This window comes from Capra hircus, chromosome 3 (assembly GCF_001704415.2).
Source record: "Capra hircus breed San Clemente chromosome 3, ASM170441v1, whole genome shotgun sequence".
Classification (NCBI taxonomy): domain Eukaryota; kingdom Metazoa; phylum Chordata; class Mammalia; order Artiodactyla; family Bovidae; genus Capra; species Capra hircus.
The window spans coordinates 40,723,176-40,741,280 of NC_030810.1; the positions used below are offsets into that span (position 1 = coordinate 40,723,176).

The following is an 18,105-nucleotide window of genomic DNA, read 5'->3' on the forward strand; positions in this document are numbered from 1 at the left end:
TAGCAGTGGACAGTATTTTGCCATATTTGCTGCCCTGAATACAATGATCTATGTGAATATGGACAACTTTAATGTGAAAGAATTGAAAGCAATAAAAAATCTTCCATATCTTGGAAGCATGAATTTTGGAGAAGGGACCAAGTTAATAGGTACACTAAGTTCTGTGTTATCTTAAATTTTTTATTAAAAAAATTTTATATTTATATATTTAATATACATTTATTTAATATATTTAAATTTATATATTATCTTAAATATATAACCTAATGCATGTGTGCTTAGTCACTCAGTCATGTCCGACTTGTTGTGACCTCATGGACTGTAATCCACCAGACTCCTCTTTCCATGGAGTTTTCCAGGCAAGAATATTGGAGTGGGTTGCTGTTTACTGCTCCAGGGATCTTCCTGACTCAGGGATCAAACCTCTGTCTCCTGCGTCTCCTGCATTGGCAGGCAGATTCTTTACCATTGAACCACCTGGGAAGTCTTATACAACTTAATAGATAACATTAAATTCTTAAAATGTATCTGTTGTTTGATTTGATCAGAAATTGAAAAAATATATTTCTCAAGGTAACCAAGGCCATGTCTGTTTTAATTTATATTTAATAGCAATTAAATGAAATAGGTTTTATAGCTGCATTGCCATAAATTCTATATTTTAAAAGAGTGAAACATTGTTATAATACATTTAACATTGAGGATGGTGATATATGTCTGTGCACATACATACATAATTTATAATACATACCATTTTGTATTCTGACACTTAATCTTTCCCTTTCTGAAGACAGTTTTTCCAAATGTGGCCTTAATCAGTGGTGTTGCTGCAGGAAAGGGGACCCCTTTCCAGGGCTAAAAACTGGGCTCTTGTCTAACACTTGGAAATGAATTGTCCAGGGAGACACATGTGCTGACAAAGCAAGAGATTTTATTGGGAAAGGGCATCTGGGTGGAGAGCAGTAGGGTAAGGGAACCCAGGAGAACAGCTATGTCACATGGCTTGCGGTCTCGGTTTTATGGTGATGGGATTAGTTTCCGGGTTGTCTTTAGCCAATCACTGTGACTCAGTCTTTCCTGGTGATGCACACTTTGTTCAGTCAAGATGGACACCAGAGAGAAGGATTCTGTGTCTCCTTTTGATCTTTCTAGAACTCTTCTGGTTGGTGGTGGCTTATTAGTTCCGTGTTCCTTACAGGACCTCCTGCCATAAAACAATTCATGCAAATGGTTACTATGGTGCCTGGCCAGGGTGGGTGGTATCAATCAGTGTGCCTCCCCTAACAACTCTCCCCTGAGAGACTTCATACTCAAGATACTTCTTGGGAATTGGGGCGGAGGTCTTTCTTCTGTAACTTCTTCCTGCTGTGCATGGGCGTAGGCCTGCCTAGCAGAGCAGAAGTCTCTCTCTACCTGATCTAAGTCAAGGTATTTTTTTGCCTGAAACCAGCATTCACCCTTGTAATAACAGCAATTTAGTTTGAAACTTCTGGCTCCTCTCAGAAATGAAATAGACAGGGGCCAAACAGGAAACCTAACAGGATGGTCATCACTGGTCTCTAGAAACAGCAGGCAACATTTAGGGTGAGGGCTGCAGGGGACTTTTTTTTTTTTTTAATGAATTGGTTGGTGGTGAGGCTACAGAGCTGTGCTCCAGGAATCTTGTGTTTAGTCTGAAGTTACCATCCTCCACCTGGGTGGGGGCTCCAGTTTTGTAGAAGAACTCAAAGACATTGTTATGCATAGTTCTTTGAGTAGGAAACAGGACCCTATCTGGAGGCTGTACAACCATTTGATTGTTTCTCCTCTGTTTCTGTATCCCCTCCCTTCCCTGATTAGCAATTGTTTGAATCCACCCTTTGGAACTCAGGGAAGGTCAAGGAGGCTGAATGAAGCCTATATCCTACAGACCATAAATGGAGAACACAGAACAGATCTGTACTCCAGAGCCCCACAGAGTTCTGCTCAGTTTTAACTTAGGGAACGAGGCAACTATGACTGTGATAACTTCCTGTCAAAATGGGACATAGGACTGCCTCAGCTTGGAGAATGGACAGTGAATTGGAAATATTCCTGAGCTCCAAGTTCTAGATCTGAGTCTTGTATGATTAAAATCTCAATCCCTTGGTCTGCCATTTTAGTATAACAGACCCAATTAGAAGTAGTTGGAGGAGTGACAAACTGGAATTTTAATAGACAAAATAAATCTCATTTCTTTTTAGAAGAATAGGCCTGAAACCCAGTCTGGACCTGACACTTTGGGGAGACTTGTAGCCAGGTAGCCAGTTGCCTAGTTTTATAAAAAGTAAGATTGCAGTTATTAGCTTACAGCAGACATTGTTTTGAGAATGGTAGCATCCAAGCCTGACACAACTCAGAAAATGCAAGTGTTTAACAATACGAGATCTAGTCTGAAAGTACTCCCATAGCATCACCTAGTTATGTTCCAGGATATCTGAACCAGCTACTCTATTTTGACTTTTAATTGTAACATTTTCCTTAATAGCCAAAGCAGATGTCACCATTAATGACGTCAGTGTTTCTCTAGGTATGAGAAGATGCAAGAATTGGAACTCATAAAATATTCTCCTGAAAAGATCCAACTATCTGAAGGCCTGTTCTGCTGGTTTTCCCAGAGGGCAGAGTACCTCATTCCTGATTTTCACCCTGAACTCCTTTCAGGGGAGTTGAAGGTCAGCAGTTGCAGTGACCATGATTTAATCTTTGTAGATGTAGGTGGAAAGTGTCAGTTTTCAGTTGGCAGAGCCCGTTTTTGCTCATAAACTTGACCATGATTTTGAGGGGGGCATTTCATGACCATTCTATCCCATGGTGCTTTCCATTCTCAGGTTTGGCAAAGATTTTGTGGACAGGCCACTCAATGTGCTGTTACTGGACTAGGCCGTAAAACAGTATCCAAAATTCTCTGGACCACCTGTCTTACTAGCCTCTTGGTCCAGGAAAACATTCCCTCTTGTTGCTTCTTCCCATATCTAGAGTTCCAGTGTTATCATCATCAATCTCATATGAAACTATTATTCTATCAGAGGCCTCACTCACACATTTGGCAGTGTAAGAAACAGCAATTTTGTAAAACAGGTGAAATACAAATAACATAGCCAACAGTATTAGTAAAGTCACAAGTAAGTCTTAAGAGCTTCCATTAGATGTAGCTCAGTATATCCCAGGTCATCTGACTTAGTCTACTCTGTAGAACCTTAGGGAAATTATATATTGGCACTGTCTATAAGGCACATAGCCCAGTTTTCTAGTGCTACTAGACTGATTATCCTTAGTATGATTTAATTGTTTCCAACATAGAGGAGACTTTAAACCTAAATTACCATAGCCTGGTGTTATGTATATAAATCCATCCCATAATTGTGGGAGATTTTTTTCCTCCTTTGCTGAAACTTTACTTGTTGCTCTGACTGAACTTGAGTAATAGAAGAAAACTCAAATTTATGGCCAGAGTCAGAGCAGGCATTATTAATTGGCCCTGTGAGGGGATCCCATCTAGTAATATCACAATGACCTGAATATGACTATAATTTTTTTTTGAGTAAATTTTCTCAGGGCCAACCAGTTAGAGTTTTATAGTGGAGAATTTTACCAAGATAACTCAGAACTACACACAGGTAATTGGCCACAAACCCAACAATTGGACTGATTTCTAAAACTAGCATAGGATCAGGTCTATGATAGAAAAGCATTTGATTTATATGCAAAGGTCTAAGAAGTCAAGAAAACATTATAAATGATCATACGAATAGGTCCAGCATCTTGGGCAAGCTGTCTACCTCTGATGTCATTGTCTTCTCATCCTGGTGTAGTATAGTTTCTCCTGTTTGAGCATCATTTTAAGGTGAGATCGGTTCAGCTGTCTTCTCTATAGACAATCCAGTGTAGGGGCCTTTGGAAGTGGGAATTAATCTAAGAGTTAATTTTCCTTCAGTTTCATTTTGCATGAGCTAGTTAAGAGTACCTGATAAAAAAAGTCCTTCCACCCAGGTTGGAGATAGTCCCTGAAATTATGTCTTTTTCCAGTCATGGTTGCAGGTCATGAGGCGGCATCTTATCTTCATCCAAAGATAGATTACTGAGATAAGCTTCAAAAACAAATTTGGGGTGTTCTTTAAGAATTCAATTAAATTTTACATTAATATTACATAACAGCAAAGAACTATCCAAGAAATGAGTCTTACTAGATGCAGACCTCCATTAACAAACTGGGATTTAACATTTATTGAAATGTCTTTTTCTCCATAAAGTTACCCTCATTTTTATCAAATATAACCAAATTAAGGCTAGTTTGCAAAATAGGCCTGTTCACACAAATTTTGGTCTGATGATTTATAACTATAATTGATCATAGACTTTTTATTTTGCTGAAACATTTATAGAGTCTCAGACTAAATTTTTAAAATAAAACAGGACTGGGAAACTCACACCAAAGGCTTATCACAGATTTTGCCTAACAAATCTAGGTGAATTCTTCCCTTTTTAAGGTCTCCAAAATTCCTTGAGATTTTTATACCTGTTAGTGAGTTAACCTTCCTAACTCATTTGATAAGCTTACTGGAAACCTAAGAGTTTCCAATTTCTGGAGGAGTCAGATAGAAAATGTAATTGTTTTGTTTATAATGTGTAACTTTACCAAAGTATTGTCATAATTAGTTTGAGAGGAAGGTTTTCCTACTCCTGGAAAACATAAGATTCAAACCTGTAGTTTTTCAGACAGAAACTATAAAAGTTATAAGCATATTCACTGGTTCATTCAGTCCTGTGTTCACTTTTGTGAAGAATCAGGTTTTTCATTAGAATACCAGGACATATCAGAATGTTAAGAGCTCAATATAATTTCTAGGATATCTATATTAGTAATATTTACCATACATTGTAACATGAGAGAATTTAGTACTCATTTGATAATATTTTTCATGTAATTTAACCAACCAAATAAATACAGTTTAATATCTCTCTTTGGGCTATTTCAGGGGCCCTCTGAAGCACCCCAAAGTTAGCAAGAGGTCAAAGGAACTTCAAAAGAATTCGATTTAGGAAGTTTTGTCAAAAAAATCAATTAAAAAGGTTTAGAACATTTGGTCAGATTTAGTCAGTGTTGATGGGTGTATCATTTAGCTTGTTGATATGTCACAGTGGTGTATATACCTGAAGGTCTAGTGAAAGTCATCTCCGCCATCTTGGACCTAGTTGGCTCTAACCAGTTTTCCCATGGTTGTATCATTCCTAACAAAATCCATGTATCTAACTAATTGTAATCCAATTAAAAAAGAATCCTGATCATGCATAACTCTTTTGGGTATTTTTTTTAAACCCTTTTTTTTTTTTTTTTTTTACTGAAAACACACTTCCTACTTTCCTTTAGCAACCAAGAACTAACTTGTATATTAGCATTTTATAGATTGGTGAGCATAAATACCAGTGATAATTTCTAAAACCCTTGCTTTCTTAAAACATTTTAGGATGGCACCAAACATTATTCATTTATAGTCCCAAATTCTTTAGTTTTTCTGTAAAAAGAAATCAGTGTTTAGTAGTCAATGTTTCAAAATCTTATTTGGATTTCAATAGACTTCCAACACTTAGTTTAGCACAATCCTTAGAAATTCAAGTTACCCCAATCTTGAGAGATTATTTTAAACAGATATTCCTAAAGCATAATTATTATTAATAGAGCTTATCTGAAAGCTAATATCTCATTTACAATTTTTTAGAAGTTTCTTCACTCGAGGTAATTTCCTTGTTGACAAACTTGTAACAGATATGATAATATTTAACTTATATTAAACCTAAGTACAATGAAAACATTCTACTTAATGTTAATTATTCTAAGACATGTATATATTAGATCAACAAACAAACATTAATATCAGGTATTTAATACTGAATATTTACCAGTTCACATGAACCTGGAATTTATTGTTTAATTTAGAATTATTTTGTTTGTAAGTGCTTACCTTTCTTTAAGCCAATTAAAAAGAGCTCATTTACAAGTTAATCTCAAAAATATTATCCAGAGACAAAGACATACTGAGACATATTTAGACAGACACAACACAAGATCTAGCTTCATTTTCTAATTTTAGTCATGAATTAGATATTACAATATACAATTTAGTAGTTTATAAAAAACAGTTGGAATAAATAAAAATTTTAAAGCCTTTTCCCCATTTTTCCTCTGTCTCAGGAGTTAGAGATGGTTTAAATAAGTATTCCTGAGAGCCCTGCTCCCAAGGCACAGGGAAAGAAAATCAAGTTTTAACAAAATGGTAGCAGGCCTAAACAAAATGGTGGCCAGACAAAGCAAAATGGCCATCAAAAATCACAACACAGAACACAGAGTTAAAACACACATATAAACCTGGCAGTCCTCATCAGACACTCCCTTAAATATAAGAATACAGTCTCTCAGAAAACCCATAGACATAGAACTTCAGATCCAAGTACTAACCGAGTAAAGGAAAATATCTCAGGTCTTCAAAGATTTCAAGGGAGGAAAGGAAGCCAGGTTGAAAGAAGAAGGGGGAGGAGGTGGGAGAGGGGGTGGCGAAAGGGGTGGCCTTACAGACGTCTCCTGCCACCTACAGATGCCCAGGCATCATGGGACTTTTCCCTGGACCTCCAGAGAAGGGAGGACTGGAACTCGGCCCTACCAGAAACCAGACAGAACAGAACCAGAATTCGAGTTCTCTGCCAAGAGGTGATCAGTCTCCAATCCTCAGCTCAGGCTGAGGCCCTTCAACCAGATTCCTGTGTCCAGGACCAGGGGACTAGAAAAAAGGGGAAGGATAGGAAGTGTTAGGGAGAGGAAAGAGAGAGGGAAGGGGAGAGAGGTCAATAAAGTCTCTTGTTCCGTACCGGTCGGGGCACTCTGGCCAGTTGTCCGCGTCAGGAGGAGACCAGGGACAAAAGGGTCCCAGTTGCGGCCGCTAGGTCTGGTCCATTGGCAGGCAAGCTGGCCCCTGAGTACCCCGAGTGGTCAGGATGTCAGTTGCAGTGAAGAAGAGTCCCACCAGAGTTGCCATTTGTTGCAGGAAGAGGGACCCCTTCCAGGGCCCAAAACTGGGCTCTTGTCTAACACTTGGAAATGAATTGTCCAAGGAGACACATGTGCTGACAAAGCTTATTGGGAAAGGGCACCCGGGTGGAGAGCAGTAGGGTAAGGGAACCCAGGAGAATAGCTCTATCACATGGCTCACAGTCTCAGGTTTTATGGTGATGGGGTTAGTTTCCGGGTTGTCTTTAGCCAATCATTCTGACTCAGAGTCCTTCCTGGTGGTGCACACCTTGTTCAGTCAAGATGGATGCCTGAGAGAAGGATTCTGGGGGGTGGTCAGACATGTGGTGTCTCCTTTTGACCTTTTCCGAACTCTTCTGGTTGGTGGTGGCTTATTACTTCCGTGTTCCTTACCAGGATCTCCTACCGTAAAACAACTCATGCAAAGGGTTACTATGGTGCCTGACCAGGGTGGGTGGTTTCAATCAGCATGCTTCCCTTAACAGTGTTATGGTCAATCTCATAAACACATAATTGGGTGTCCCTTTTTTTTTTTTTTCTTGGTTGTTGTGACACTTAAAAAATGCAAAGCTGTTGGCCTTCATTTATAAAGTTCATTTTTAAAACCTTCCTGGTGGTTTATGGTTTATTACTGTAGTGAGCATGTGTGTGCATGGATACTCACAAAGGATGCAAAAACTGTAAGAGAGCATATGTGTATCTACACCTTTTCTTTGAAATACTGCTTCAGAAATTGGCTCATGTCTATGTTTTAGCCAAACATGCTGCGTTAGTGTTTAATGATACTGCTTTCTCTTCCAAGTGAACTGACAAGGGCAGATGAAGGTCCTGTTTTCTGGAATGGGCCTGTCTTCTGACCAGTGTTTTATTTCAGATCGCTGTTGTAGGGAGGTCTTCATTCAGATGCAAATTCGTTGTTAAGTTTGTTTTGCTTTGGCTGCTGTTGGCTTTTCCTGGTTTTTCACGAGGCCGAGGAGGGGGATTGAGAAACTCAGAGGAAGTTTGATTTTGTAACAGGTTAGAGGGCCAAGGATGCCAAAAATACTTGGGAAGGGATGCTGCCCTTAGAGGTTTCTCTTCATTAGTAAATTGGATTAAGATGGTTCTGGAAGTCTTCCACAGAGTTATTTTGAACTTGAGTTGCACAGTCGATGATGGGTCAGCTCATGTGACCAGGCCAGAATGTCATCTAATGTTGCTTCTGCAGGCCTGTCTGTGCTGGATTATTGCCACAGCCTCCTTTGCTTTCATCATGCCAACCCCATCCACATTTCACAGAGCCATGGGCACGTGACTTGTGTCACGTGACAAAAGGCCCTGCACTTGGTGCAATGCTCTGCTGTCACCATCTTGTAATTTTGTTGAACCAGGAGGTTCCATGTTTTCATTTTGTCCTGGGCCCTTGGTAATTGCTTTTAGCTATGAGAATGCCATTTCTGAAGCTACCTGTTTCCTTTAATCCTTCAAAGCCCATGCTCCTTTTCTGGCCTGTCTAGTGCTCTCTGTCCAATGATGTGCATATTTTCAGATGTTACTAACTGAAGTTCCTCCAGGTATGCCAAGCAGCTCCATGCCTCTGCAACCTTGGCTCCTAGTATTTCCTTCTCATTTTCCCTCCTGTATGTGGCTCTTCTCTATTCATAGTTTGAAATGCTGAGGAAATGAGACTGAGCTGTGAAACCCTACGTGGTCATCTCACCTAGTTAGTACTGATCCCACTTTGTCTCATATCTCCCTTGAAAAAGTTCATACCTGGCAAGGTTGGGTTATATTTGACATTGGAGTAATGGTTCTGTAATAACTGTAAGGCAGATCAGATTGATTCTTGCCTGGGGAAAAGACTCTATAATCTTCAATGTATTCATTCATTCATGTAACAAATTTTAATGGAGTATCTATGCATGCCAGACCATATTGTAAACACTCAGGATATGGCAGTGAGCAAAGTATTATTATTTTTTCCAATGAGCTAATTATATTCTAGTCTGTGGGGGGCAGAAAGTGAATTCACTGATACATCAGTATATAATATGTAAAGCCTATATAGTTTTGGGAAAGAATGCACAGGAGGATAAGGGAGTAGAGGGGGATTGGGACTTTTATGTTTGTGCTTGTGCCGTTTGGGTAGGGTGGGAGACCTATCTGAGGTGATACTCAGAGACCTGAATGCTGAGAGGACTTGACCTTTTGAAATTATGGGGGAAGGAGTCTTCTAACAGAGGGCAGAACAAATGCAGAGGTCCTGCAGTGGACACATGCTTGTGATCTTCAGGAAAGTGCAAGGAGACTGTTGTGTCTGGACTAGGATGGGTAGTGAGGAGACAAGTGGGAGATGGGGTCAGAGAACTTGGAGACCAAGGGGAGGACTTGGCTTATACTTTCAATGATATGGGAAGTCATAGGAGGGGCATAATGGGCTTTAAAGGGGTCACTCTGTATTTATGCACAGGAGTCACGTCACATGCTGCTGAAAAGTCAAGTAAGCAAAGAATTGAGAATTGGCTGCTTAGTGAAGTGAAGTCACTCAGTCATGCCCGACTCTTTGTGACCCCATGGATAGTAGCCCGCACCAAGCTCCTCCATCTGTGGGATTTTCAAGGCAAGAGTACTGGAGTGGGTTGCCATTTCCTTCTCCAATGCATGAAAGTGAAAAGTGAAAGTGAAGTTGCTCAGTCTTGTCCGACTCTTAGCGACCCCATGGACTGCAGCCTACCAGGCTCCTCCATCCATGGGATTTTCCAGGCAAGAGTACTGGAGTGGGGTGCCATTTCCTTCTCTGGGTCAAGGAACTAGATCCCACGATTTGGCAAAGCCAAATAAATAAATATTTTTAAAAACCCACAACAACAAGAGAAATCAAGAAAATCAAGACAGTTGGTGCTTAATCTTAGATGATATCTGAGGAGAGTACAGTAGTGCCCCCCTGTCTGTGGGCAATGCATTCCGGGATCCCCAGTTGATGTCTGAAACCAAGGTACTGAAAGCTATATATACTATGTTTTTTCCCTATACATACATACCTAGGATAAAGTAATTTTGATAAAGTAATGGTAATTAATAAATTAGGCATCATAGGAGATTAATAGCAATAACTAATAATAAGATATCAAACCAGTAAATCCAAAAGGAAATCAGTCCTGAATATTGGTTGGAAGCACTGATGCAGAAACTACAGCTCCAATACTTTGGCCACCTAATGTGAAGAACTGACTTGTTAGAAAAGACCCTGACGTTGGCAAAGATTGAAGGCAGGAAGAGTAGGGGACGACAATTAGATGATTGGATGGCATCACCGACTCGATGGACATGAGTTTGAGCAAGCTCCGGGAATTGGTGATGGACAGGGAGGCCTGGTGTGCTGCAGTCCATGGGATCGTAAAGAGTCGGACACGACTGAGCAACTGAACTGAATAAGATAGAACAGTCATAACAGCATACTCTAGTTAGGCGACCTCTCAGATTTAGCGCGTTTTTCATCTTAACTGTGCCCTGTGCACTGTGTTCATTACTTCTGAAGTCTGAGGTGCAGCAGCAAAACTGGGGAGTGAATTTCCTTTTTCTTCTTTACAACTTCATGGATAGGTTTGCTCTTACCATATATCTTAGCAGCCTTAACTGTATTTTTCTTTCCTCCTAAGTTGAACTTTTACCTTTTTACTTAAAAGAAGCACTGTTTATGGTTTCTCTTTGGCACATCTGAATGGCCGGCATCACTGTTTCTTGCACTTTGGGTTGTTATTATGTAAAATAAAGTCACTGCACAACAGTATGTACCAAGATAGCTACTAAGTGACTAACAGGTGGGATACTGTAGATGAAGGGATGATTTACGTCCCAGGCGGGATGGAGCAGAATGGCAAGAGATGTCATTGTGCTGCTCAGAACGGTGCCCAATTTAAAACTTATCAGTTGCTTATTTCTGGAATTTTCCATTTAATATTTTTCAGACCATGATTGACTTTGGATAATTGAATCCAAGGAATCTGTTGATAGGGGAGGACTCTGTTACTGATAAGGCAGGAAGCATCCAAGACAAGAACAGAGTGGGAGGGTAATGTGATTTTGGACAGGATAAGTTGGAGGTGTCAGCAGAGGTACATTTTGAGCCATTTAGGAGATAATCAGAGGTCTTAGAGGTATCATTTTGGACACTGTTCACTAAATTACTGAACTCAAATGTACCACAGTACCATAACTCTTCCATCTGTAGGGACCTGAAACGTGAATTAAGCCCAATCCAGTTTGCAAAATCCCTCTATAATATCTCTTCTCTGAGTCTCCATTCGAATATTTCCTCAAGCAACTTTTCCTGTCCATTTGCAATTCCCACTAGTACTAATTCTAAGCCCTGGGGGATTAAGTAAGATAATGCCTTTTCCATCTGTCCAGAATCAGGTTATGGGTCAGTTGTTATCATGTCCTCTGGGTCTTCTCTTTTCTGTACAAGACCATTCCTCCTCATTAACCGTTTCCTCATGGGATGTTTCAAACCAGGTCATATCTTGGTCTCTCACCTCGGAAGATGTATATTTGTTGTTTGCATGTACCTTGAAGTTTGGTGGATGAGACTGAGAATAGGACTCAGGGGCTGGCCTGACCATCACAGAGTAAGCTTCTCAGTTGCTCTGAGTGTTCTGTCTGACAGTGATTTTTCAGATGTACACACGTTTCTTACAGGTATTACCCAAGAAAACTGAAAGCATAAATTCACACAGAAACTTGTACATGAGTGTATATTGCAGCATTATTCAAAATAGCCCCAAAGTGAGAACAACCCCAGTGCCTGATAACTGATGTACGTGTAAACAACATGTGCTATGTCCACACAATAGATTTGTAATATTCAGCCTTGAAAATGAAGTACTGATAATGGTACAACATGGATGATCCTTGAAAACATGCTAAGTAAAGGAACCAGACACACAAAAACTACATCGTGCACACTTCCATTTATGTGAAATGTGCAGTATAGGCAAACTATATAGACCAGAAGTAGATTAGTGGTTGCCAGTACCTGGGGGAGGAGGGGATGGGAGAGTGCCCGCTAGTAGGTATGGAGCTTCTTCCTGGGGTAATAGAAATGTTCTGAAATTAGGTAGTGGTGATGCTTGCACAACATGGAGAAGGTATTAAAAGCCACTCAATTGCACACTTTAAAATGGTGAATGTTACGGTGTATGACTTATAATGTTATGATGTGTGACTTGTATCTCAATAAAGCTGTCCTAAAAAAACATACAAGTTTTACCTCCTATCTAAAGGTGAGGATCTTATGAAAAATCAATGAAATAACACAAATAAAATGTTTAAAGCATAGCACCTGCTAGTTTGTATTCCCAGTTAAAGAGTCTTATTGTTGCTCTCAGGTAAAGTCATACTGCTTAAATATTGGTAAGCTACAACTTTCAGTCACTGCTACATTTGTAGACTATTACCTGTTAAGTAGTATGCGGTCAATAAATCCTTATTGAATGAATGTGTTTTGTTCACATTCATACTTAGCCACGCATATGTTCTTTTTCTTGCGGTGCATTTCTGAATCCATATCACTGGGCCTATCATTGGGCTTTTTGCCCAGTGGTAGTCATTGAGTGATAGGGAACTCTTCACAGCCCATGTTTCAGTGTGGAAGGTGAAGTTGGGAGTATAGATTCAGTCTGTGAAAGGAAGGTCTCTACCTTATTAAATTCAAGCAGAAGGTGGGGGCAAATGGTTTTTAACCTTTTTTCGGCCAGTAATATAATTCTGCTCTGTGTTTTTATAAGAACTTAATTGGCCTGTCAAGAATGTGTTTCTAATGGTTCATGATCAGATTGCTAGAGAGCTGAGGACTTCATCTGGATTAAAAAAAAATCAGTTCCTAGAAATTTAACAGATGTTCTCTTGAACCCAACTGACAATTTCCATGTATAACAAATTGTTATTTTAAATTATGATAGGAGCATTTTTTTCTTTGAAAAAAAATTGAAATTCACGTCTTTTCACGAACTTGGCATTCCACTAAAAATACTTGAGTTGCTTCTACAACTGCGTCAGCAAGGTGCCATCTGCTCAACTGAGGCTCATGAAAAGAAAGAAACCCATTGTTGTTTGTATCATCCAGCCCTTTTTCTAGAAGAGTAGTGGGAATTTTTGAGGTTTCTGAGGAATGGTTGAGTCTCTCAGCTTCCTTTAGTCTTCCCTGTACCGTGAACTGTGAGGTCGATCCTTTTTCCTTGTTACCGGAAACTGGTGGGAGGCTTGGGTCCAGAGTGTGGCTCACTGCTAGCAACCAGACTGGACTTTACTCCTCTCCTGGCCTTTACTGTGTGCCACTCTCCTTCTAGACTCCAGCTTTATTTCCTACTCTGATTTTCCCTTTGCCCTAATTTATATTTCCTTTCATTTTTATTTCTGTCTGTGTGTATCTTCAAGAGATGCTCTTCTAATTCTTTGGCAGACAACTGGGAGACAGGGTTGCCACTATTGAAGCCAATTTTAAAAATATGACTCTTTAAAAACCTTTCCCCCCAGGACATCAGGCAGGAATGGAAAAGAAAGCAAAACTGTCAGGAGAGAGTTGGTAAGCATTTTTTTTTCCCCCAGAAGCTTTTTTGAGTGTCTCTTTTTCCTGTCTTTTTAATAGAAGTTGGTGATATGGCAAAGCAATACATAGAGAAAGGCCTTTTGGTTCCCGATCATGTGATCACACGCCTCATGCTGCTGGAGTTGGAGAACAGGCGCGGCGAGCACTGGCTACTCGATGGTGAGTTGAACCTGGGGGTCCACCAGGCTTCTGCTAGTAGTGGGTCATGGTCCCTTGAACACTTCCATAATTTCTTACAGATTGCAAAGTGCCTTTTTTCCCCAGTCATTTCTTTAGACAGATTCCAATTTGGCAACATAATTAAAAAACCCATGTGGGTGAAGCCTTTTAATTCCTTTGTCTGCATACTACCATCCCTAAAGCCATCAACTTGAAGCAAACCTTAATTGAATTCCCAGTATTGTTCCAGTTTTGATGGTGCTTTTTGTTTCCATGACTAGGTCATCATAAGTATGACTCATCTTAAATCAGAGTTTCTTTCATTCAAAATAAGCCACATAAGTTAAAAGCATCTGTTATCATTTTTTACCTGTCAGGTTTAAAAAAGAGAGAAAATCTGAAAATATTTTATTATTGAGGGTGTAAGAAAAAAGTATTCTTGAGAATAAAATGGGTAACCTTTGGAGGGCAATTTAGTAGTCTTTAGCAATTCCCTGCTTCATTTCTTGCCTAAAAATATATATTCAAGGATGTTTATTTTCAGCAATCTTTGCAAGACACTAGTTGTTGTTCAGTCCCTCCACTCTTTGTAACCCCATGGACTGTAGCCCACCAGGCTTCCTGGTCCTTCACCATCTCCTGGAGTTTGCTCAAACTCATGTCCATTGAGTTCGTGATGTCATCCAACCATCTGATCCTCCATCATCCCCTTCTCCTCCTGCCTTCAATCTTTCCCAACATCAGGGTCTTTTCTAATGAGCCAGCTCTTCGATCAGGTGACCAAAAGTATTGGAGCTTCAGCATCAGTCCTTCCAATGAATATAAAGGGTTGATTTCCTTTAAGATTAAGTGTTTTGATCTTGCTGTCCAAGGGACTCTCAAGAGTCTTCTCCAGCACAGCACAGTTCAAAAGCATCAATTCTACTGTACTCAGCCTTTTTTATGGTCCAACTGTCACATCCATACATGACTATTGACAAAGCAATTGCTTTGACCTTTGTTACAAGACACTGGTAACAACCTAAATATTTATCTTGTGCTCAGTCCCTCAGTCAGAGCACATCCAGCTCTGCAGCCCCATGGACTGTAGCCCACCAGGCTCCTTTGTATGGGATTTTTCAGGCAAGAATACTGGAGTAGGTTGCCATTTCCTTCTCCATGGGATCTTTCTGACCCAGGGATTGAACCCAAGTCTCTTGTATCTCCTGTATTGGCAGGCGGATTCTTTACCACTAGTGCCACCTGGGAAGCCAAGTATCTTATCATAGGGTTGCTTTAAATTTTAGTATGCCTATTAAATATCTATATGTATGTATTGATATAGATAGTGCTCTAAGATAAACTGCCAAGTGAAAAAAACTAGTTGCAATATAGTATATATCATATACTATTATCTCTGTAAAAATGAAGGGATGGTATACTATTACTGTATGTACTTATACACACATACATAATCTGTCTTAGGAAGGATATAAAAAACTAATAACAGTGGTTGGCTCTGGATAAGGATTAGGGTTGGGAGAGAGATTTACCTTTCATTGTATACACCTTTACAACTGTTTGATTTTTAATATCTAAATAATACATAAGCCTAATTTTTCAAAAAAACTCAGGCAAATATCATATGATATCATATGGACTCTTAAAAATATCAGCCTTATTTATAAAACAGAAATAGATCCACAGACATAGAAAGCAAACCTATGGTTACCTAAGGGGCTAACAATTGAGAGGAGATAAAGTAGGAGTTTAAGATTAACATATACACCTTCAGTTCAGTTCACTTCAGTCGCTCAGTCGTGTCCGACTCTTTGCGGCCCCATCAATCACAGCACGCCAGGCCTCCCTGTCCATCACCAACTCCCAGAGTTCACTCAGACTCGCGTCCATCGAGTCAGTGATGCCATCCAGCCATCTCATCCTCTGTCGTCCCCTTCTCCTCCTGCCCCCAATTCCTCCCAGCATCAAAGTCTTTTCCAATGAGTCAACTCTTCGCATGAGGTGGCCAAAGTCCTGGAGTTTCAGCTTTAGCATCATTCCTTCCGAAGAAATCCCAGGGCTGATCTCCTTCAGAATGGACTGGTTGGATCTCCTTGCAGTCCAAGGGACTCTCAAGAGTCTTCTCCAACACCACAGTTCAAAAGCATCAATTCTTCGGTGCTCAGCCTTCTTTACAGTCCAACTCTCACATCCATACATGACCACAGGAAAAACCATAGTCTTGACTAGACGGACCTTAGTCGGCAAGGTAATGTCTCTGCTTTTGAATATGCTATCTAGGTTGGCCATAACTTTTCTTCCAAGGAGCAAGCGTCTTTTAATTTCATGGCTGCAGTCACCATCTGCAGTGATTTTGGAGCCCAAAAAAATAATGTCTGACACTGTTTCCACTGTTTCCCCATTTATTTCCCATGGAGTGATGGGACCGGATACCATGATCTTCGTTTTCTGAATGTTGAGCTTTAAGCCAACTTTTTCACATTATTATATATAAAATGGGCTTCCCAGGTGACTCAGTGTTAAAAAATCCACCTGCCAATGCAGCAAATGCAGGAGACATAGGTTTGATCCCTGGATCAGGAAGCTCCTCCGAAGTAGGAAGGAAATGGCAACCCACTCTAATATTCTTGCCTGGAAAATTCCATGGACAGAGGAGCTTGGTGGGTTATAATCCATGGGGTCGCAAAGACTTGGAGGTGACTGAGCATATATATTACTATATATAAAATAGGTAAACAACATAGATGTACTATTTAGCATTGGGAACTATATTCAATATATTATACCTATAATGGAAAAGTGGAGAAGGCAATGGCACCTCACTCCAGTACTCTTGCCTGGAAAATCTCATGGATGGAGGAGCCTGGTAGGCTGCAGTCCATGGGGTCGCGAAGAGTCAGACACAAGTGAGCGACTTCACTTTCACTTTTCACTTTCATGCATTGGAGAAGGAAATGGCAACCCACTCCAGTGTTCTTGCCTGGAGAATCCCAGGCATGGCTGAGCCTGATGGGCTGTTGTCTATGGGGTCGCACAGAGTTGGACACAACTGAAGCGACTTAGCAGCAGCAGCATAATGGAAAAGAATGTGAAAAATAATATATACATATTCAATTATGTATATATATAACTGATTCACTTTACTGTATACTTGAAACAGCATTGTAAATTAACTATACTTCAATTTTATAACAATGGTTTGAAAAAAAACAGCTCAGTGGTTCCTATGATATGTTACCTAGGAAAATGCATACATGAACTACTACAGTTTTGTACTTCAGGAAGCTGGAATTAAGAATCATCTACTTTAAGTAGATGATTCTTTAAGCCCAGTATAAATCTTTTATTAATTGAAAAAAAAATGGACTGTGTGGATTACTTGTCTTACTCTTAAATAGCAAGATTCCTCAGCAGTGAAAATAGAAACTTGATGAATATATTGCTTTCTAGGAATGAAAGGATAGTGAGATTTATATATAAGAAACTTCTTTCCATTGCAGAGTAGTTTTCCTTTAGTTCACTCAGTGTACTCTTTCCTGTCTTACTTTGGAGAACCAAAGCCTCAGCAAGTTGTGATAATGTGAACTTTAATGTTTGTTAGCCAAAGAGAAGCCAGAGTGAATTGTCCTACATTTTAACTATCAGATTGCCTATTTCTCCTAAAGTCTGGAGCTGTGAATCTCCCAAATGACTAATATGTTGTAGAGTAGTTATTCTGTATCAGTGTTTCTCGAAGTGTGTAGTGTTAGTAGTGGATTGATGAGAAAACAGACTGTAGTTTAGAAAATGTTAGTTTAAATATTAAAGATTGCTTGAATTTACTGAGTACTCACTGTGTGCCAAGTAGTGATCTGAGCTTTAGATATTTATTATCTCATTCAGTCCCTACAGTGATCATATGAAGGTAGAGATTGTTATTTCCATTTAATAGATGAGAAAATGGAGGCAAAGTAGGGTTCACTTACCTATTCAAAGTTAGTAAATCCAGATTAACCAACTTCTTAGGACTTTAATGCACCTTTACTATGGTAGTGTGATTTAACTCTTCATAGAAAGTGATATCATGAGGCATTTTCTGAATTTATTTAACCCTAGAATCTCCTACCCTATGGAGAACCTGTGTGTTTGGTTCTATGGACCATTCTTTGTGAACTCTACTGTTCAACATCTATTCTTCAGTGTGTAGGTGTTCTGAAAAGTTGACTATAGCGTAGATCATATCTTTCTAGAATGCCTTCCATTAAAAATATTGGGAACTGCAGGGGGCTGCAGGGAACCAACAGACTGAACTGAAAACTTCTGTCAAGAGAGAGGCTAT

The 18,105-nt window shown here is 39.7% G+C and overlaps 1 protein-coding gene across 2 annotated transcripts in view; it reads left to right on the top strand.

Annotated features, from left to right (window-relative positions):
* Window positions 1-18,105, top strand: part of AK4 (adenylate kinase 4) — a 96,165-nt gene that overhangs the window by 44,173 nt on the left and 33,887 nt on the right. For both annotated transcript variants that reach the window (XM_018045182.1, XM_018045191.1), the window contains exon 3: window positions 13,668-13,787. In XM_018045182.1, coding sequence (XP_017900671.1) covers window positions 13,668-13,787 — 120 coding nt within the window. The remainder of the gene's footprint in view (window positions 1-13,667; window positions 13,788-18,105) is intronic.